The sequence below is a fragment of the Erinaceus europaeus genome, chromosome 9 (assembly GCF_950295315.1).
Source record: "Erinaceus europaeus chromosome 9, mEriEur2.1, whole genome shotgun sequence".
Taxonomy (NCBI): Eukaryota; Metazoa; Chordata; class Mammalia; order Eulipotyphla; family Erinaceidae; genus Erinaceus; species Erinaceus europaeus.
In genome coordinates, this window is record NC_080170.1 from 117,658,584 (window position 1) to 117,680,770 (window position 22,187).

Consider the following 22,187-nt stretch of genomic DNA (forward strand, 5'->3'; position numbering starts at 1 on the left):
CCCGTGAGTACCCATTCATTGGGGAAACTGACGATACTTCCTAGTAGACTGAATCCACATGGATCCCAGTCACTTTCAAAGCCAGAAACAAGCAGCTCCTGACAGCTTTCAAGCTGTTGGTCCTGCTCTTTGAGTCGTCCAACTTAATGTTGAGGGGCTGTCCTTTGCCAAACGCGTTCTTATTGGTCAATTGGCGATACAGCATCAGGCAGATGTCATTTGCCTACAAGAAACATATATAGCAGTTGATGAAGCTGCTCAATTCACCATCAGTGGGTTCGATTTAATATGCTATAATCTCCATCCTAAACACGGCCGAGCCATCTACACCAAATTGTACCTTGTGGATGTTTACCATACGGCCTCTTCAACCTTCTACGACTACATTACTATTGGAACTATTCAGCTCGTCAATGTATATAAGCCTCCCAGTGCCTCATTTGTTGATCTCACAGCAGCCTATGACACGGTCTGGCACCGTGGTCTCCTAGTCAAGATCTCAAGATACCTGCCTCCATGGGTGGCCAACACTATATCGTTTCTTCTCCAAAACAGAAGATTCCGGGTGCATCTGGGTGACAAGTCTAGCAGATGGAGACTTGTCTTAAGTGGCCTCCCCCAGGGCTCTGTTCTGGCTCCTACGCTATTTAATATTTACATCAATGACCTCCCAGAAACTTCTTCAAGGAAGTTCATCTACGCCGATGACATCTGCTGTGCAACTCAGGCATCCAAGTTCGACATCCTCGAGGAAACACTCACGAAAGACATGTCTCTGATATCTGATTACTGTAAAAAAATGGCGACTAATCCCTAGCACTGCAAAAATGGTATCATCTGTTTCCCATCTACACCATGCCTCGGCCTCGCGTGAGCTTAATGTGCAACTTGACTATACGAGAATCTGGCATGAAGCCCAGCCAGTCTATCTTGGCATTACTCTCGATCGCACCCTGTCATTTCACGAACATCTCATAAAAACTGCAGCAAAGGTGGGCGCGAGGAATAACATCATTGCAAGACTGGCCAGCTCCTCATGGGGCGTGAGCGCTTCCACACTACGATCATCATCTCTGGCATTATGCTATTCCACTGCAGAATACTGTGCCCCAGTATGGTTCCGTAGCCCCCATGTCCTCTTGGTTGATTCCAAATTATATTCCTCCATGAGGATAATTTCTGGAACCATCCGTTCCACCCCAGTTCCATGGCTGCCAGTTCTTAGTAACATCGCCCCACCAGATATTCTTCGGGATGTGGCATCATGTAAGTTCATTTCCCACGTCTACGCTTGACCGGACCTGCCAATATACACGGATATCTTCGCCCACCCTGTCCAACGCTTGACGTCTCGTCATCCAATCTGGTCCCCTATGCCTACACTGAACTTCTCTGTTCCAGACTCTTGGAAACAGAGTTGGCAGTCGGCTGAGGTAAAGAACAAACACCTCATCACAGACCCCTTCAAGCATCAACCCGGCTTTGACCTAGCATGTTATGACTGGGCCCTCCTCAATCGCTATCGAACAGGCTATGGCCAGTGCGCTGCTATGTTCCATCACTGGGGAGCCAGAGATGACCCGAACTGCCCCTGTGGCTACAGACAATGACCCACATAGTCAACGACTGCCACCTCTCCAGATTCAAAGGAGGTCTCGAAACTTTACATCAGGCTCAACCTGACGCTGTTGACTGGCTACGGAAGAAGGGCAAATGCTAGAAGAAGAAGTGCCTCATGGGATAATGAGGTCCTGCCTAGCCCGAATCACCCAGCCGTTTACGTTGGAGACTTTAATAGTCATCACCAAGACTGGGGATATTCCTCCACTCATGCTAACGGCTCTATCTTAGCCGACTGGGCTTCAGCGAATGACCTCTCCCTATTATACGATCCCAAACAGCCAGGCTCTTTTCACAGTGCTAGATGGAATAAAGACTCATCACCTGACCTGTGCTGGATTAGCACAGTCAACAGCCAAGCCTTTCCCGCTACAAGACAAGTTCTCAAGGACTTCCCACACAGTCACCACTGCCCAGCTATCATCCACATTGGTCTCCAGCTCCCACTGATTCTATGCTCGGAGAAACTAAGATGGAACTTTCGGAAAGCAAACTGGCGTCTATTCAGTGATCTTACCAATAAATCTATTCCTGCAATCCCAATTAACTCTATCCCCTCTGAAGATTCCTACAGGCGCTTCCGCCAAGCCATCTTCAAAGCAGCTTCCCAAGATATTCCTCGTGGGAGACGTGCTAACTATACACCTTGTCTTGATGCTGAATGCAAGCAACTACTAAAGCAGTATGATGAGTCGGGCGATGTGGCCGACCATCCCATTGCCTCCCTGGATGCATCATGCCAAGCCCGCTGGCAACAACTCACGGAAAGTCTGAACTTCACCCACTCAAGTAGGAAGGCCTGGAAGCTTCTTCATAGTCTGGGTGTCGGTAGCCAACCCTCTCCTGTCTCCCATCCCGTATCTCCAAACTCAGTGGCCAGTCACCTAACTCAAGTTTGATGTGTTAAGATCGACCCAGTCTGGAAAAGAGAAATTTCCCATGAGTGGTCATCCCACTTCCGTTTATCTTGTCCATCTCCAAAACTCTCTCCCTTTACACGGTCTGAACTGGAAGACACTTTGAAGAGGGTTAAACCGGGAACTGCTGCTGGGTATGATAACATCACCCCAGAACTCATTCTTAACTTGGGCCCCGTGGCAAAGAAGTGGCTCACTACATTCCTGTCCCACATCTTGGAATCGGAATCTATGCCCAAAATTTGGCGTCGTGCGAAGATAATAGCAGTTTTGAAACCAAAGAAAGACCCAACACTGGCCGCCAGCTATAGACTAATTTCTCTCCTCTCCGTGTGTTACAAACTCCTTGAGAGGCTGCTTCTGTCACGAATTTCTCCTCTTACAGAGAACTTGCTATCACCTGCCCAAGCTGGTTTCTGCCCAGGAAAATCTACTTGCGAACAAGTCCTGGCCCTCTCAACTTACATTGAAAATGGATTCCAGAAGAATTTAAAGACGGGTGCTGTCTTTGTTGATCTCACAGCAGCCTATGACACGGTCTGGCATCGTGGTCTCCTAGTCAAGATCTCAAGATGCCTGCCTCCATGGGAGGCCAACACTATATCGTTTCTTCTCCAAAACAGAAGATTCCGGGTGCATCTGGGTGACAAGTCTAGAGGATGGAGACTTGTCTCAAGTGGCCTCTCCCAGGGCTCTGTTCTGGCTCCTACGCTATTTAATATTTACATCAATGACCTCCCAGAAACTTCTTCAAGGAAGTTCATCTACGCCGATGACATCTGCTGTGCAACTCAGGCATCCAAGTTCAACATCCTCGAGGAAACACTCACGAAAGACATGTCTCTGATATCTGATTACTGTAAAAATGGAGACTAATCCCTAGCACTGCAAAAACAGTATCATCTGTTTTCCATCTATACCATGCCTCGGCCTCGCATCCTCTATGCCTACACTGAACTTCTCTGTTCCAGACTCTTGGAAATAGAGATGGCAGTCAGCTGAGGTAAAGAACAAACACCTCATCACAGACCCCTGCAAGCATCAACCCGGCTTTGACCTAGCACGTTATGATTGGGCCCTCCTCAATCGCTATCAAACAGGCCATGGCCGGTGCGCCGCTATGTTCCATCGCTGGGGAGCCAGAGAGGACCCAAACTGCCCCTGCAGCTACAGACAGACTATGACCCACATAGTCAACGACTGCCACCTCTCCAGATTCAAAGGAGGTCTCGAAACTTTACATCAGGCTCAACCTGACACTGTTGACTGGCTACGGAAGAAGGGCAAACACTAGAAGAAGGAGGAAAAAAATACTCAGTAGCATCATGTTAATAAGACAGTGCTATCATCAATGCTGTTTGCTATACCTTTATGTTCTTTCTTTATCCTTTAAAACTAGTTTCCCTCAAGAATGGAGGTGGTGGGGGTCGGGTCCTAGTGCAGAGGGTTAAGTGCACGTGGCGCCAAGCCAAAGACCAGCATAAGGATTCGAGTCCCTGGCTCCCAACCTTCGAGGGAGTTGCTTCACAGGCAGTGAAGCAGGTCTGCAGGTGTCTTTCTTTCTCTCCCACTGCTCTCTCCATTCTCTCTGTTCTATCCAACGACGAACAACATCATCAACAACACTAATAACCACAACAAGGCTACAACAACAAGGGCAACAAAAAAGGGGGGGAGAATGGAGGTGGTTCAGCAGTAGCCATATCCCTGATTTAGATCCTGGATTAGATTCTAGACTTCAAAACAGTACGTAGATGAAAAAAAAAAAGAAGAGGAGGAGAAGTTGAAGAATTAGAAGAAGGAGGAAATGGAAAAGGTGGAGAAGAACAACAACAACAAAAAAAAAGAACAAGAAGAGAAGGAGGAAGAAGGAGGAGGAGGAGGAGGATAGCAATTACACTTCTTTTCCCAAGCTTGCACATATTCAAACATAAGGAGAATACTATTAAATGAAACTATAGGGTCCGGTCCGGGTGGTGGTGCATCTGGTTGAGCACGCGAGGACCCAGGTTCAAGCCCCCGGTCCCCACCTGCTGGGGAGAAGCTTCACTAGTGGTGAAACAGTGTTGCAAGTGTCTCTCTACCTCTCTCCTTCTCTATCACCCCTTCTCTCTCAATTTCTGGCTGTCTTTATCCAAAAAATAAGTAAATAAAGATAATAAAAATTTAAAAAGAAACTATAATTTTCAACAAGTATAATCAGCTTTAGTAATATATCAAGACAGTGACACTGTTCAAATTTGGCATATAGAATAAGTCACCAAATTAGGAGACCAATCTCTCAGTAAAGACATATGATACCACAACAGGCATTCTGACACATCGCAAAGTTGTCTTGGCTATGTTGATTATGAGGAATTCTTGAGATAGCTTGAATTCCTACTGGTTTGGAAGAGTAATTCAGCAGCTCCTGCGGTTTGTCCCACATACCATGCAGTTGCTGTGTAAAGTCTCATGTCGATTATAAATTTCTAATTTCAGAGAAAGATTCTGTTTTTAACTGAGCTTTTCTTTCATGACAACGTGAGTTCTGACAGTAACTACAATGACAGCTTGAGCTATGTGCATGGAGGCTTGAGGCATTGAGGCTATGAACATTGTTATGGTGGAAATTAATGAGGTTGTGGCAACTTTAGATCTGTCTGTTATCATCCAATGCTTCCTTCTAAGCTCAAAGATAGGTCATCTGACTTCTAAGAAATTTCAGAGTGCTGATTTCCTTAAACCATTCTCTTCTGAGGTATCATGCATATTCCCTTCCTTTGACAGTAAACAAAAGTGTTGTCTGTTCTGTTCAGACAATAAAATCTTATAACTAGGTCTTGGTCCTTAAAGCCACATCACAGCTTCTTCAGTCATATGTATAGAGTTTTCAAGAATTCAGGCTAAATTGGTGTGTGTTTTATGAGGGTTGCATGTGATTAAACAAAATATTACCTATATTTAATCTGTCACTAAAGTTGTGACTGTATATGTATTTTTGCATGAGTGTACATGTGTGAGAAACTGAATTTCTTAGCACTTGACAATCTACCTTTGATGATGTAGATATAGTTGTTATTGATATTCATCAAATACTTTTAAAATTTTTTGGTATTTATTTATTTTCCCTTTTATTGCCCTTGTTTATTGTTGTTGATATTGCTGTCAATGTTGTTGGATAGGACAGAGTGAAATGGAGAGAGGAGGGGAAGACAGAGAGGGGTAGAGAAAGAGAGACACCTGCAGACCTGCTTCACCACCTGTGAAGCGACTCCCCTGCAGGTGGGGAGCTGGGGGCTCAAGCCGGGTTCCTTATGCCAGTCCTTGCACTTTGCACCACCTATGCTTAACCCGCTGTGCTACGCCCAACTCCCCTCATCAAATACTTTTATAATGCAATGTAATGAGCATATTCCAGAGTTACTATAGCACACCTATCAAACCCTCATCTTCAGTATAATCACCGTTTGACTGAAGCCAGCGGCATAAACGGTATTCTTTGCCTCAACATTTTATCCTTTTTTCTACTGTATTTCATTCTTTTTTTGATAATAAATAGTTGAATATGTGACTTTGAATAGTTTTTTTAAACAATTTTCAGATATTTTAACACTTTAGCACTTTTAAAAAAAAATTTATTTATGTACTTTTGATAGGACCTAGAAAAACTTAGATGGAAAGGAGAGAAAGAGAGAGAGAGAGAGAAAGAGAGACTTGTAGTTTTACTTCACTTGTAGCCCTGCTTCCACAAGTAGGGACACCAGGGGCATGAACCCAGGTGCTCATGGTGACAGGTGCATTCAACCAGATGTATTACTGCCCTGCCCCTACTCTGACTAGTTTTCACTGTATATCTTTAGTAATATTGTTATCTTTCTACTCAGTGATAAAATACTTTTGCAAACTCATTCTTTTTGGTTAAACATCACTGTTTTGTTTATCATTTTCAAGTTGTTAAAGAGATACCACAAACTTAGAGAACCTTTCACAGAGTTCAGTATTTGCCTACTTCGAAGTCAAAGATCTTTCAGAATTTAGGGCCACAAATGAATCAAATCCACAAAACCAGAAGTCTGACCCTAACCAGAGGCTGAAAAATCTATTTCATCCCTTCTAAGCTGGTTCATGTTCAGCAAACATGTTCATAAATTTTTTCTCTACTTACTCCATTTCATATTGTTCTTAGTAATAACAAGCTGTGAGAAAATATAAAGTGATGATAAATTTTAATTTTTATGATCAGCATCAGAACTTGATAACATTATACGTGATCCATGCAAAGACAGTTTATGGGTAGAGAAAGTGATAGATCAAAGTATACAGATGGCTAACTTTTATTTATTTATTTATTTATTTATTTTTCTTTTTTGTTGCCCTTGTTTTTCATTGTTGTTGTAGTTATTGATGTCATCATTGTTAGACAGGACAGAAAGAAATAGAGAGAGGAGGGGAAGACAGAGAGGGGGAGAGAAAGATAGACACCTGCAGATCTGCTTCACCACCTGTGAAGCTACTCTCCTGCAGGTGGGGAGGCAGGGGCTCTAACCAGGATCCTTATGTTGGTCTTTGGCTTGGCGCCATGTGCGCTTAACCTGCTAGCTACCGCCAGACTCCCAAGATAGATAATTTTAAAGAAAGCTTTCCTTTTTTTATAAAGAAAGGCACACATCAAATGAAGAAATACTTAACTGAAGCAAATGAACCTTGATTTAGTGAATTTTGCTCCACTTGAGTTACAACCTGTTCCTTCCATCCTTCTTCTGCTACCTTAACATGATAGAGGCTCAATACTGTGCAGTAAGGACCAAGAAATCACTTCTTTTTAGCAAAAATTTGTGGTATCTATCTTAGGTCAAAAAAAATCCATTAGGGGGAGTCGGACTGTAGCACAGCAGGTTAAGCGCAGGTGGCACAAAGCACAAGGACTGGCATGAGGATCTCTGTTCGAGCCCTGACTCCCCACCTGCAGGGGAGTCGCTTCACAAGCTGTGAAGCAGGTCTGCAGGTGTCTATCTTTCTCTCCCCCTCTGTCTTCCCCACCTCTCTCCATTTCTCTCTGTCCTGTCCAACAACTACGACAACAATAATAACTACAACAATAAAACAAGGACAACAAAAGGGAATAAATAAATAAAATAAATATTTTAAAAAATCCATTAGGATCTGGGTGGTGGTACATCTTGTTGATCATACATGCACAAAGACCCAGGTTCAAGCTCCTGGTCCACACCTGCAGGGGGAAAACTTCACAAGTGTTAAAGCAGTGTTACAGGTGTCTGTCTGTCTGTCTCTCTTCCTCTCTATCTCCCTCTCCCCCCTTGATATTTGGCTGTCTCTATCAAGTAAAGATAATATATATTTTTTAAAGGATGATGCCATTCTGACTTCTGTGGGTAGACGACCTCACCTATGTATCCAGGAACCTCACCTCTCCAGAACCCTACCCCACTAGGTAAAGATAGAAATAGGCTGGGGGTATGGATTGAGCTGTCAACACCTATGCTCAGTGGAGAAGCAATTAAAGAAGCCAGACCTCCCACCTTCTGTGCCCCATAGAGATATTTGGTCCATATTCCCAGAGGGATAAAGTCTAGTGATTTACAGTAAGAGAGAAACAAGAAGTACTGGTTATTCCACATGGCTTCAAGCAGAAGTAGTATTTTCAGTTGTGTACATTGAGAAGCAAATCTATATAGTGTGACTTATAAAAGGAAAGGATAATGTACTTTACTTATTCAGATAGTGAGAGAAATCTAGAGTGAAGGTGGAGCTAGAGAAGGAGAGAGAGAAAGAACGAGAGACGCATGCAGCATTCCTTCATGGCTCTTGAAGTGTCTCCACGGGTGGGAACCAGAGACTTGAACCTGGGTCTTTGAACATTGTAACATTTTCACATTACCAGGTTCACCACCACTTGGCCCGATGTACTATGACTTTTTAAAAGAACATCTGTCACTACAGAATGAAAGTCTATTTCATCTGCCAGTTTATATAGCACTGCCCTCTCTGCATTTTGAAAGCTACTACTGAAGATGAAATAAACATTGGAAAAGCGGAGAAATGTCTATGTGTAGAAAGAGGGCTTGGAGGGGAAAGAAGACTGGACCTAAAAGAAAAGGGGGCAATTATGTACAAATGTAGAGAGTTTTATAGATGATAGTTAACCCATGTCTGCAAACTTGGAAGAACTATGGTGGACTGCAATGGAGGAATCAGGGATTCAGAACTCTGGTGGTGGGAATGATGTGGAACTGTAGCACTGTTGTCATGTAATTTTGTAAATCAATATTGAATAACTAATAAAAAAGAGAATAAATAAAAAATAGGGAAGTTTCCAATGGATAGGATGGGGTATGGTACTTGGTGGTATGAATTCTATGGAATTGTACCCCTCTTATCCCGCAATCTTGTTGATGATTATTAAATCACTAATAATTTATTAAAAAGTTGAAAAATAAGAAAACAAAAAGCAGAACTTGGACTGGTTTTGGTGTATTGCACCAAAGTAAAAGACTCTGGGGTGGGTTCAGGTCCTGGAACATGATGGCAGAGGAGGATGGGGGGGTCGAATTGTTAAGTGGAAAACTGAGAAATGTTACACATGTATAAACTACTGTATTTTACTATTTATTGTAAACCAATACCCCCCTGAAAAAGAGGGGAGACTAAAGTAAATAGAAATTACCTTTCTAAGATAACTGAAGTTTAAATTGATAATGAAATTGACCTAAAAATAGTAAAAGAATATGTCTCACAGAGAAAGCGCTTTTGCTTTCTTGAAAACTGAAACAAAAAATAAAAGTAACACAGAACACCAAATGATCAATGTCAAAACCAGAATTTCTGTTTGTATTGAACAAGTTTATTAGATCAACAGAGAGACAGGCCTTAGAATGAAAACATCAAAGCAGTTGTAACACCATCACCCAATCCAGAGGGCAGCAGAAGGTATGTCTTCATGAAGGCTCAGAGTCCATGGGTTCAAAATGATGATTATTGTTGTCCAGGAGAATGGCATGAGACTATCTCATGGTGTCCTTAATAGTAGTAACCGTAGCCAGAACCACAGCCATAGCCACAGCCATAGAGAGGACGGGAGCCATAACCATAGCCACAGCCGTAGCCACAGCCCAGTCGGCGGTAGCCACAGCCATAGCAGGAGCCATAGCCACAGCCCAGGCCTCCGTAGCCACAGCCCAGGCCTCCGTAGCCACAGCCCAGGCCTCCATAGCCATAGCCCAGGCCTCCATAGCCATAGCCCAGGCCTCCATAACCACAACATCCATAGCCGCGGCCTCCATAGTAGTTTCCGTAGTAACTGCCACACATGGTGTTGATTGTTGAGGTTGTTCTTGGGTAGAGAAGGAGAGAAGTTGACTTCAGTATGGACAGTGCACCTACAGAGGGCTTTTTATATGCCCTCCAGGAGGCTGGGAACCATCACACAAAACATGTCATTGGTCAATTTCCAACACCATTCTCAGTAATAGGTTAACTCCTTGTTTTAAGACATAGCCTCAGGGGCAATGAGGACACTTGCTACTGTTGAGTCACATCTGAATCATTTAGAAGTCATGAGTAAGTATCAGTTGTCTCCTTCAGAACCTATTCTTGTAAACTCATCTAATGGACAGGAACTAGCCTAATGAGAAATAGTATTTTTAGTCTTGACACCCGAAAATTCAATATTTACTTTATCTTGGCTGACCTTCAGCAGGTCATGATCATATACCTTAAACAGAGATGCTGCTTCTTTCCTTTGTTGATTCAAGTTCCCCTTCTTTCATCTTTTAATTCTCTTTACAGATTATACTTTTTCCCATATGAGGTAGAGTTTACTCTGAAAAGCCAAAAGGTATCACTTTTATTTCATGAGACTATATAAAAATTCTACACACACACACACACACACACACACACACACACACGTTTGAATTTCTGAAGTATAAGACCTGATAAATATATTTTCTTCTCCATTTAAATTAATATCTCCTTGTATGGCTCCATTTTAAAATACCCATTATTATTTTTTGTGTGTGATTTCAAATTTATGTTCTATAGCTGGATAACAAAATAGTGATATTTAATTTCATGGGTTTGTTTTGTTTTGTTTTTTGCCTCTAGGTTATCACTGGAGCTCAGTGCCAGCATTATAAATCCCCTGCCCCTGGAGGCATTTTTTTCCCCTCCTCTCTCCATTTCTCTCTGTCCTATCTAACATCGACAACAATAATAACTACAATAACAATAAAAACAAGGGCAAAAAAGGAAATAAATATTTTTAAAGTTATATATTGATATATTGATAATGAAATAAATGATCTATAGAGAGATATTAAGAAACATAACATATATTCAAGTTTGTTTTCATTCTCTTTTATTTTTGTGAAAGCAGGTTCTTTTATATTTTCCTTTATTATTTATTTACTTTAAAGAAATTGATCTAAGGAAGATATAGAGGGAGAAAGAGACACCTGCAGCGTAGTCTCACTGCCAGTGAAGCTTCCACCTGCAGGTGGCAACTGGAGGCTTAAACCCTGGTCCTTGTACATTGTAATGTGTACACAAAACCAGGTACACCACACCTTGGCCCCTAGTTTATTGTTTTCATTTTCAATGTTTATGATGTTGCCAGGGTCTCACACATGTGCCAGTGGAATGCTCACAGAAACAGAGATACACAGAGAAGGAAGTATACCACTGTGCTAAAAGTTCTGCTGATGCTGTTTCATTGTCCTGTGGTGCCAGGGGCCTCAAATCTGGACGACTTGTACCACAAGGCAAGCATTGTACCAGTGAACTCTTTCATCTCACATATTAAGTAAACCTTAACACTTTTATTTCCCCAATGAAGAGTAGTGTCCTGAATTGTAATGAACAGATGAATTTGAAAGTACTATTAGACCTCAAACAATGAGCACCAATTTCAGTTTGTATATTTGTATGATTTTTTTATAGGTTCTTGTTTGGGAATTTTAAGCTGAATCCTTTTTGAAGAAGAGTTTTAACTCCAGGTCAATTAGCTATTATTCAAAAAACATGACTATATATTTTGTGTGTGTGTGTGAAAATCTTGACACAACTCCAGAGTAATCTTGACTCTGAAGGCTTCACTGTGACTAATGAATTGAGAGATTTATGAGTGCTTTGCTATTTGTGTTGTTTATAGTTAATGCAAAATAATTTTTTAATGAGAACACTGCCTGTGACCTATCACACCTAATGGCAAGGAACAATGACAGTGAGGATGTTAATGTATAAACTCAGCGAAATAGTTTTCTCTTCCTAACCCTCAACAACTCATTCATGACAACTTGTCCTAATACAGAAACAAAAGTCCGTGGGGAAGTGTGACTGTGGTGGGTCTGACTGTGGCTGAAATTATGTTGTGGTTATCAAGGGTATGCTGGCTTCAGATATAATGGCTGACACCCATGTTGTTTTGGAAGGTCTTGATTATGTGCACTCCACTGAAAATAATTCTTTTTAAGTTTTTGTTTATAAAATGGAAACACTGACAAGACCATAGGATAAGAGGGATACAATTCCACAAATTCCTGCCACTGGAACTCCATATCCTATTCCCTCCCCTCAGAGCATTCCTATTCTTTAACACTCTGGGAGAATAGGGTCATTATGGAGTGTAGAAGATGGAAGGTCTGGTTTCTGTAATTGCTTCCCCACTGAATATGGGCATTTACAGGTCGATCCATACTTCCATCCTGTCTCTCTCTTTCCCTAGTGGGGCTGGGATCTGGGGAAGCGGGGCTCCAGGACACATGGTGGAGTCGTCTTCCCTGGGAAGTCTGGTTGGCATTATGGCATCATCAGGAACCTGGTGAGTTAAGATAGAAGGCAGAGCAAATTGTTGGCTAATCATGAAACTAGAGGCAAGAATATTGCCTATGGAGATTTGGGGTCTCCAATTTGGAAAAAGCTAGGTATATTCCAAGAGGCCCATGACCCAACTAGTTTTTGAGGATATGAACAGAGCATTCACTACAGAAGAGATCCAAAAGGCTAACAAACATGAAAAATTTCTCCAGGTCACTGATTGTCAGAGAAATTCAAATAAAGACAACACTGAGATACCACCTCACCCCTGTGAGAATGGCATACATCAAAATGGACACCAGCAACAAATGTTGGAGAGGCTGTGGGAACAAAGGTATCTTTCTGCACTGCTGGTGGGAATGTAAATTGGTCCAACCCCTATGGAGAGCAGTCTAGATAACTCTCACAAGGCTAGACATGGACCTTCCATATGACCTAGTAATTCCTCTCTTGGGGATATACCCCAAGGACTCCATAACACTCAACCAAAAAGAAATGTGTACACTTATTTTCATAGCAGCACAATTCATAGTAGCTAAAACCTGGGAAGCAAACCCAACAACAGATGAGTTCTTGAGAAAGCTGTGGTATATATACACAGTGGAATATTACACAGCTATTAAGAACAATGAACCCACCTTCTCTGACCCATCTTGGATGGAGCTAGAAGGAATTATGTTAAGTGAGCTAAGTCAGAAAGACAAAGATGAGTATGGGATGAACCCACTCATAAACAAAAGTTGAGAAAGAACAACAGAAAGGGAAACTCAAAGCACAATTTGACTCAGTATGGAGTGGGACACCAAAGTAAAAATATCTGGTTTGAGGATGAGGGTGGATGTTCGGCTTCACTGGGAGGGGAAGGCAGATAGGAAGGGAATGGGATGGGACACAGTCTTTCAGTGGTGGGAATGGTGTTTATGCACACGCCTATTAACTTGTCGTCATATAAATCACTATTTTATTAATATGAGAGGGGGAAATTGATCGAATATGTCAAACTTTTTAATGCACAGACCATAGGCTGAGTCTTTCAAATTTGACTCTCTAAACTGCTTAGACCATGGAGTACAGAAGCAACTGGTGTCACTACTCTATAAGACAGAGTTATATACAAATAATATCAAAGGATATATATTATGGTGATGTTGTGTATGATACAGAAGATCCTAACAAAGGGATTTTTAAAGTTAATTCAATTGCCAAATAATTTGATTATTGCAATAACTATCTGTTGCCTTCTTAAATCCTAAGACATCAGGAAACTCCCTCTTCCTCTATAGAGCCTATATTTACCCCAGTCTTGGAACCTCTAGAGTGGGGTTCACTTTATTGCATGCATCTCTCAGTTCATACCAAATGACATTGCATCAGTTGATCTTAACCTAATCAGCTGAAGGAGTATCATCTCAGCATGCTTCACTTCAAACTGTATCCAGAGACGTCAGGCATGGAATGTCAACCCTTCAGCCTCATTACCCCGGTGAGACCTTTCCTTTCATACTATTCTCTAATTACATTTCAGGTTGTTCACTTCCTAACAAAGTCCCAAGACCTAGATATAGACCAGGTCCCATGAGTTAGGGCATATGTTCACATGTATCCACAATTTGGGAAAAAATATATACCTGAAAACAAAAATGCACAATAATCTTCAGTGAGTCAGTATATGCAGCAAGCAAGTAGAAAGACCTAAAAAGACACCAAAAAGTTCCTAATGAAATAGTGTCTACTTAGAAGTAGATAACCTGGGAGTCCAGCAGTAGTGCAGCGGGTTAAGCGCACTTGTTGCAAAGCGCAAAGAACGGCCTAAGGATCCCGGTTCCAGCCCCTGGCTCCCCACCTGCAAAGGGAGTCCCTTCACAGTTGATGAAGCAGGTCTGCAGGTGTCTGTCTTTCTCTCCCCCTCTCTGTCTTCCCCTCCTCTCTCCATTTATATCCTATCAAACAATGATGACATCAGTAACAACAGTAATAACTACAATAATAAAACAACAAGGGCAACAAAAGGGAATAAATAAATAAATAATAGAAAAAATATTTTAAAAATATAAAAAAAGAAAAAAAGAAAAAGTAGATAACTTCCTCACCTACCTCCTATTACACTTCCCTCAGTCACTTCAAAGCTAACCTTATCAAGGTGGCGACTGCAAAAGCTGAATAAGGACAAAATATTGGCATACTTTAATGATGACTCTTTAGTCACTATCAGGCCACCCCTTATCAGCTGGGGCCCTATTCATGGAGTCCTGAGATTCCCAAATAGACAAGATGGGCCTAGACCTCAAATAAATCCCTATCTCAACTGTTACCGGTCATCTTTATCAGGAACAACACACTAGGCCCCTTTGTAGGCCCCCATAAGATCTTGCTCTCGATATGGATCAAACACAGTAGAGAATGTTCCATCCTCCGAAGGGAGGCTAGACAATATACTCTATCTTCAACCTTAGGAAGATGGGTTCTGAAATTGGGGCAGCTTGGAATGTTCCTACTCATGACCACAGAATGTGAGCTCAGACCTACAGGGATGCAGAGGTCACATAGGCTCCTAAGCTGAATATAGGTCCCAGATCAGATCAAATTGATGGGATTTAGAGTCAACAATATCTATAAACCTTTCCCATATTTGGAAGCTCCTCTCTTTCCTGATCCAGCTTTCTGGTCCTTTTTCCAGCCATGATATTATCTCCCCAGACAATAACTTGGGTCCACCTGCATGTCAGATATCAGGCTCAGAAAAAAATAGACTAGTATAGTCATGGGCCCTTTGGAATATACCTAAAATAGGCCTACTAACTATCTACAAAACGGAGAACCCCCAAATCTTCATCTGCACTAGTCCAGCCTTTAGGTTCATGATTAGTCAACAATTTGTTTGGCTTTATATATTAACTCTTCTTTCAGCCACCGGATTTCAGATGCTACTGTGATGCCAACAGGACTTCCCGACAGACGACCCCACCAGTGTGTCCAGGAGCCCCGCTTCCCCAGAGCCCAGCCCCACTAGGGAAAGAGAAAGAAAGGCTGGAGGTATGGATTGACCTGTCAACTCCCATGTTCAGGGGGAAAGCAATGACAGAAGCCAGACCTTCCTCCTTCTCCACCTCATAATGAGCCTGGGTCCATACTCCCAGAGGGATGAAGAATAGGAAAGCTGTCAAGGGAGGGGTTAGGATATGGATTTCTGGTGATTGGAGTCCTGTGGAGTTGTACCCCTCTTATCCTATGGTTCTTGTCAGTGTGTCCTTTTTATAAATAAAAATTATTTACAAAAATGGAGAAGGCCCCTTTTCTGTCCTTCTTTAAACTCTAATATCACCATAAAGAGACTGAGGAAAAGTGAGTAATTTGGATGACTGTGCTTGAGTGCTCACATCGGTAGATCAGAGCTTTTTACAAACAGAATGAACTATTATTAATAGACAATGGGCTAAATGCATGATTTCAGCCACCTTAATCTAAGCAATTTTTGAGAAATTTCTTCTATCACTGTGTAGCTAAGCTTTCGTCAAGTAGCTACCTCACAGTGTCTTCTTCCTTTAGGTCTTCACAGCACAACCTTTTGGACTTCTTTCTTCTAGTTCTCACTCATTACTAGTAAAGAGCACTTCAAATATGGGATTTAAATGTACATTTTTCTAGCCAGTAGGGTTCCTAGTATCTCCTAAATTGAGCATGAAGTGTTTCCTAAGTTAAGTGTGTTATCTGCACTATGCCATCTTTTAAGTCACTTTCAGAACAGAGCTGAAAAAGCTATTTTGTGCCCCTATCCTGATACACAGCTTTGTGAGGAGACTTTTTTGGTCAGATCTCTAGAGTAACTGTGAGGAATTAAGGTGTAGATGGTGGAGAATAATGGATACAGAACCCTCCAGACTTCTACTGGGACTGTTGAAATCATCGTTGGAAATGGTCTGATATGCTATAACAAAGAAATGTAGACTCTTCTCATCTTCTGCCTATTCTCTGTAAAAATATCAATCCATTTAAAAGATTATTTTTGAGCTAATTGAAGTATCAAAAATTGTATGGACTTGACTTGTCCATATGCTGAATTTTGCATATAATTATGTATGCAAAATATTGCTATATTCAAGATAATACATGTCTTCATCACCTCCAAAGCTTCTTCCTGAAGTCCACTTATAAATGAGGTACGAATACTTTACATGAAGTTTAACCTCTTAACAAATGGTTTGAGTAAACAATACAATATTGTTAATTGCAGGCACAATTTTGTTTAATAATTCTCTATAACCTATCCAGCTCGCACAACTGAAACTCTGTTCACAGGAACTCTATATTTCTCCTTCCCTGCTTCATGTCAACTACTATTCTACTCTAATTATTTTTGATGCCATGTGTGAAGAATTAATGTATTAATTTCCCCTCAGTAACATGTTAATTTCACTTGACACAGGGTCCTTCAAGTTCATCAATAGTGTCACAAATAGCAAAGACCTATTAATTTCTATGGTTACATAATACTCCATGGGATGTATATATTATGATTCTTCAATTGATCAACTTGAAGTTATCATGAATAATTAATATTGTGAAGATACAAGAAAAGATATAAGACTTTGAGGTCCAGATTATAGCTATGCTAGATACATGCCTGGAATTATGCTCAAAAATGTGACTACATGGTAATTCTATTTTTACTTTTTGAGGGGCTGTAATACTATTTTTTCATGAAGTTTGTACCATATTACACTCTCATCAACTGAAAGCAAGATTCCAATTTCTCCGCATCCATTTGACACTTGATAAAAATATACATACGTTAAGTCTAAAATTCATTTCATTAAGAAGTTATAAATTGTTCTTAGAAAATAATGTAATTGCAGGTTGAAACACAGGTGACTTTTGTAATGGCATCCATGTAATTATGGCAGCCTATCAAGGATAGTGTTGATGGGACATATTTTCTTTGAACCAATGAATCATATTAAGATGCATTAGTACTTTGGCATAGTTCTTCCTGTGATTAAAATATTTTTTCACAGCCAAGACCACAGGGAAAATTGGACAAATATATATAGAGAGAGAGATAGAGAGAGAGATAGTTATAGGAATAATAGTCAACTCATATCTGTGACCATGGGAGAACTACTACAGTTTCCAATGGAAGGAACTTGCTGTAAGTAAACCTATAAATCGGTGTCACCATTTACTCCTGCTGATAATAAAACATCCAATATGTCTCATAGACAGAATTTTCAAAACAAGATCAGAAGGGTCAATACTAAGCAGAACTTGGACTGGAGTTGGTGTATTGCACCAAAGTAAAAAAAAAAAAAAAAAAAAAAACTCTGGGATGGGGGGGAGGGTTCAGGTCCTGGAACACAATGGCAGAGGAGGACCTAGTGGAGGTTGAAACGTTATGTGGAAAACTGAGACATGTAACACATTTACAAACTGCTGTATTTTACTGTCAACTGTAAACCATTAATCCTCCAACAAAGAAATTTTTAAAAATTAAATAAAACATCCATATATGAAAATTAATATGTGACTAAATCCTCACAAAAATAGACATATTTCTCATCTCTAGATAGCTCCTGAAAGAGTGACTGCTTGGTCATGATCTTTATGTCTCTGTAGTGGATGGCTTCCTTATCATTAAGTCTGTGTTTGTTGGGGTTGTACTTGGAATTCCACTCCACATCCTTTAAAGGACCTCCCATTTCTCCGCTTTGATGATCATATGCAAAATGAGGATGTATGTTACACTTATTTTTGAGAATATCTTGGAAGTTCCACTGTAGGATTGTGCCTGCATCAGGCATAAGAAATTAGGCCAGTGCTTTTGTGGAAGAATGGTTGTGTATTGCATGTTTTCAATGATCCACTTAAGAACAGCAAAATTTGTCTGTCAAACACTATTTGTCTCCAGAGCCCATTAGAAGGAAAACAAAAATGTGCATATATTTAGAAAATTGATAATTGGATTAGGAACATTTATGCTTTGCTATATTTAAAGTATACAAAGTTGTGCCTCATTTTCTCAATATGTAAAATATCTTAATCTATGTAACTATCCATTAGTGTAATGGAGTTTTCTTTCATATGGTTTTCTAAAAATCCTTCAAACTGTATTACAACAGAAAAATCAAATCAAACTCACAATATAATACACTGATAGAATTCACAAGATTTCATTACCTAGTGAAGTGACTATTAACAATAAGAATATAAAATCTTGGTTTTGGTTTCTGTAATTAAAAAAAAATACTAGACTCTCATGCCTGACACTCTATAGGTCCTTGGTTTAATGCCTAGAACTACTAAATGTCAGAATTGTGCTATGCTAAAATCTCTCTCTCTCTCTCCCTCTCTTTCTCTCTTTTCACATGAAAAATCAATGTTTTAGAGAAATAAAGGAAAATGAGTGAATTAACAAATATCTTTGTTACTGTTTTGTATGACTTTTAAAATTAAAAGCTTAGATATAAAATTAAGAGAACATCATATGCTATCATATGCCAACCTGACTTCACTGGACAGACAACTCACCAATGTGTCCTGGAGCCCTACTTCCCCAGAGCCCTGCCCCACTAGCAAAAGGGGTGGGGGGCTGGGAGTACAGATCCACCTGTCAACACTCATGTTCAGTGGGGAAGCAGTTACAGAATCCAGACCTCCCACCTTCTGCACCCCATAATGACCCTGGGTCCATATTCTCAGAGGAATAAAGAATGGGAAAGCTAACAAGGGAGGCGACTGGATACAGAGTTCTGGTGGTAGGAATTGTGTGGAGCTGTGCCCTTCTTATCTTATGGTCTTGTCAATATTTCCATTTTATAAATAAAAATTTAAAAATAATAATAAGATAACATGACTGTTCATATACATATGGAGTTTTGTCTCATTAAACTCTCAGCCCCCCAATGATTATATAAAGTTCAATTTGTGTTGTTCAAGTACTCCTCAAGGCAAGCCTAGGAGGAAGATGAGATGAGTAGCAGTGGAAAATAGGGAGCTTCTAATCTACCATTCCTTATACCCCTATGATGAAGAATAAAGGAAAGGTGAATGCACGACATGGAACCCTGTGATGAATGTGGTGACAAATTTGCTTTGTGTGCTTACAGATGTCTAATTACATAGTTCAAGCTATTCTTACACATAGTTGGGTAAACATCATTTCTCTCAGATGTTCATGTATGGTAGTGCTCTAAGTGATGCATGCCACATGCATACACCCCCTTTATTTTACACTTTGATCTAATAATTGTTGAGAAAACAGTTTATATAAGAGACTTAACTGTTTAAAAATGCAAAATTTGATCATAACCTCATATATACAGGGAATATTTCTCAGTCTGTACCAAAAATGACACCCAATGTTCCCAAGCATAATCACACTGAACGGGTGCATGTCCCACTCAAATACTATTCTGTTGACCTGCGTTTGTATACATATATTTATATTTACTTTCTTGATGGATATACTCTACTATGAAGTACCTATGTGGAAAACCCTACCTTGCTTTGGATTTATTTTAAAATATTCACTGGAAATAACAACACAAATAGATATCAGGAGATGAAGAACGTATGGTAGAATACTGACAGTGAATGCATCTTGAGGCTGTTTATGTAGCTTCAAAATACAATTCTAGATATTTTATGCCTACATAAAATATATCTATGAAAGTGAAAATATAGACAAAGAAGATTACCCAATTCTATTGAATAAACCGTGCAGTTAAGACAGCATATTTTTCTTTGTTGGTCTTCACATAAAATATGCAGTAATGAGACAATTTTAAAAATCAACATCTTAGAGTCAATTCACTGATAAAGTTAGACAAAAGCCACTCATACATTATAAGATATGTTGAGGGTGAGTAAAGGTTTCTAAATGAGAAAAATAAATGAAAGGCAGATGATTTGGGCTTTGGAATGTGGACCTTAATGACAAGGTCCTCTTGTTTATTATGAAAACATCCCATTATTTAATGAAAGAAATATTCAAAAAAGTAGATTAATGTAAATTAATAGAAAATATGTGATCAGCAAGTCCTGTGACATGTCCTACCCACAGCTGAGGGTGCATATAAAAAGGACTTCATCGCATGGTGGTATTCAGACAGAGGACTCCTTCCTACTCTGCAGTCAAATCTTACTCACCTGAAAGCATGTGCTACTGCAGCAACTACTGTGGAAGTCTTGGCTTTGGTTGTGGTGGCCTGGGCTGTGGTTACGGTGGCTATGGCTGTGGCTGTGGTAGCCAAGGCTATGGTGGCTATGGGTATGGCTACAGTCATCCATATTGCTGTGGAAGATACTGGACATATGGGTTCTACTAAAAAAAAAAAACCTTCTTGAGAAATTCAGCCAATCGATCTCCTTCACTGAGACTACCTAGATTTCTGTGCATCCTTGTGAAAGTTTTTCTAAAGATAGCGACATCTAAATCAGTGAACTGAATAAAGTAGATTTCCCTCCTCATTGGATGTGATCATCACACAACAGAAGACATTGCTTGACATTTTACAACATTATATCCGTGTATGAATTCATTTAGGACATTATATAATTGTATTCCTATAGTCAACTGAGAGACTGACCAGGCCAAAAAAAAAAAAAATGGAGGGGTGATGTCACTCTGATAATGTCATCTCCTTCTACCCTTGGACTTTAGCATTTCCAGCCTCAAGTTTTAGCTCTACAAAAGAATTATACACTGTTGGCTTTCCTGTTCCTGCAGACACAGATATAATGTTGTAAAATGTCAAGCAATGTCTTCTGTTGTATGTTTTCTAGATCCATGATACACATTTGTGTCTTATGATCATTACACATAATTAAATACTTAATACATATGGTTATCATATTACATGGGTGTATATTTATTTATATTTAAGCATTTTTATTTTTTTTACAATGAAACATAGTAAATGTTTGTTCTCTATAGTGAAGAATGTAAACTAAAAGCAAAAGACTATTTTGTCCATCTTATAACAAAACTTTGTGTTGGTTTTTGACAAAACTAGATTTTTTGGTGCTATTATGAATAGATTCTCTGTTATTTATGGCAATATAAATTGTTAACATGGATCTAGACCCTATAAGTAGTCACATCATTTGAATTAGCAGTAATTCTACTTCAGAAATGTTATATTAAGAAATGAAAATAAAGGGTGTCTTTACAACTTTTAAAACATATTTTACCATTCCTAAATTTTAATTTCACATAACTAATGGTATCTTACATTGAATTTACAATGATTTTTACTTTATCAGTGGTACATAAAACTATACACCTTATAACTAGTGATGTCTTAGGTTTGATGACATGTGTATGACTGTGAGAATGTTTACAGGACTGATAGGTACTTAATTTAGTACTGTACATGTATTACCATCTGGAAGGATCAAGATTTGAACCCTAGCACCACACCATAAAACCTTTAATGGCATTAGAGGAAATTCCATTAACAATTCTCTTGGGTCTTTCCTTCTCTCTGTGTCTCTCTTTGCATTTCTACTTATAAACCTTTTATATTTTTATTCCTAATTTTTTATTCCAGTTTTTTCTTCTGAAGTGGCAAAACTTCATTTACAGTTCACTTCAGATTCTACCAGTCCCTCCACCCAACAATGAACAATGGGAAATTGGATTTTCTCTCAATATTTGATGAGATAATCATCTGGTAGTCTCATTTTGAATGAAAGATTTCTTTCTTATTTGTCATGTAAGAAATTGTAATGCTTTGAACAAAAGATACAATGTGCTTATTCATAATAAATGGAAGCATTATTAAGAACATTATGAAATAAAAAAAAGGTCAAGCCGGAAGCAATATTCCAAAGTTAGTT

The 22,187-nt window shown here is 39.7% G+C and overlaps 1 protein-coding gene across 1 annotated transcript; it reads right to left on the minus strand.

The window, feature by feature from the left end:
* Nucleotides 1-9,359: 9,359 nt before the first annotated feature.
* LOC103123003 (uncharacterized) lies at nt 9,360-20,632 on the minus strand. The gene is made up of 3 exons (XM_060197124.1): nt 20,496-20,632; nt 17,887-18,053; nt 9,360-9,949 (listed from the first exon to the last, which is right to left on the minus strand). Exons 1-3 carry the CDS (start codon nt 20,630-20,632, stop codon nt 9,558-9,560), a joined length of 696 nt encoding a protein of 231 aa, XP_060053107.1. The 3' UTR covers nt 9,360-9,557.
* Nucleotides 20,633-22,187: the final 1,555 nt, after the last annotated feature.

What these genes read in the sequence shown, in the direction of transcription:
- LOC103123003 (XM_060197124.1), bottom strand. Translation starts at nt 20,632, where the DNA reads ATGACTGTAGCCATACCCATAGCCACCATAGCCTTGGCTACCACAGCC. An exon ending in GCAGTAGCACATGCTTTCAG is followed by an intron (nt 18,054 to 20,495) that starts GTGAGTAAGATT and finishes TGATCATCAAAG; the next exon opens with CGGAGAAATGGGAGGTCCTT. An exon ending in TGAGAAATATGTCTATTTTT is followed by an intron (nt 9,950 to 17,886) that starts GTGAGGATTTAG and finishes GATGGTTCCCAG; the next exon opens with CCTCCTGGAGGGCATATAAA.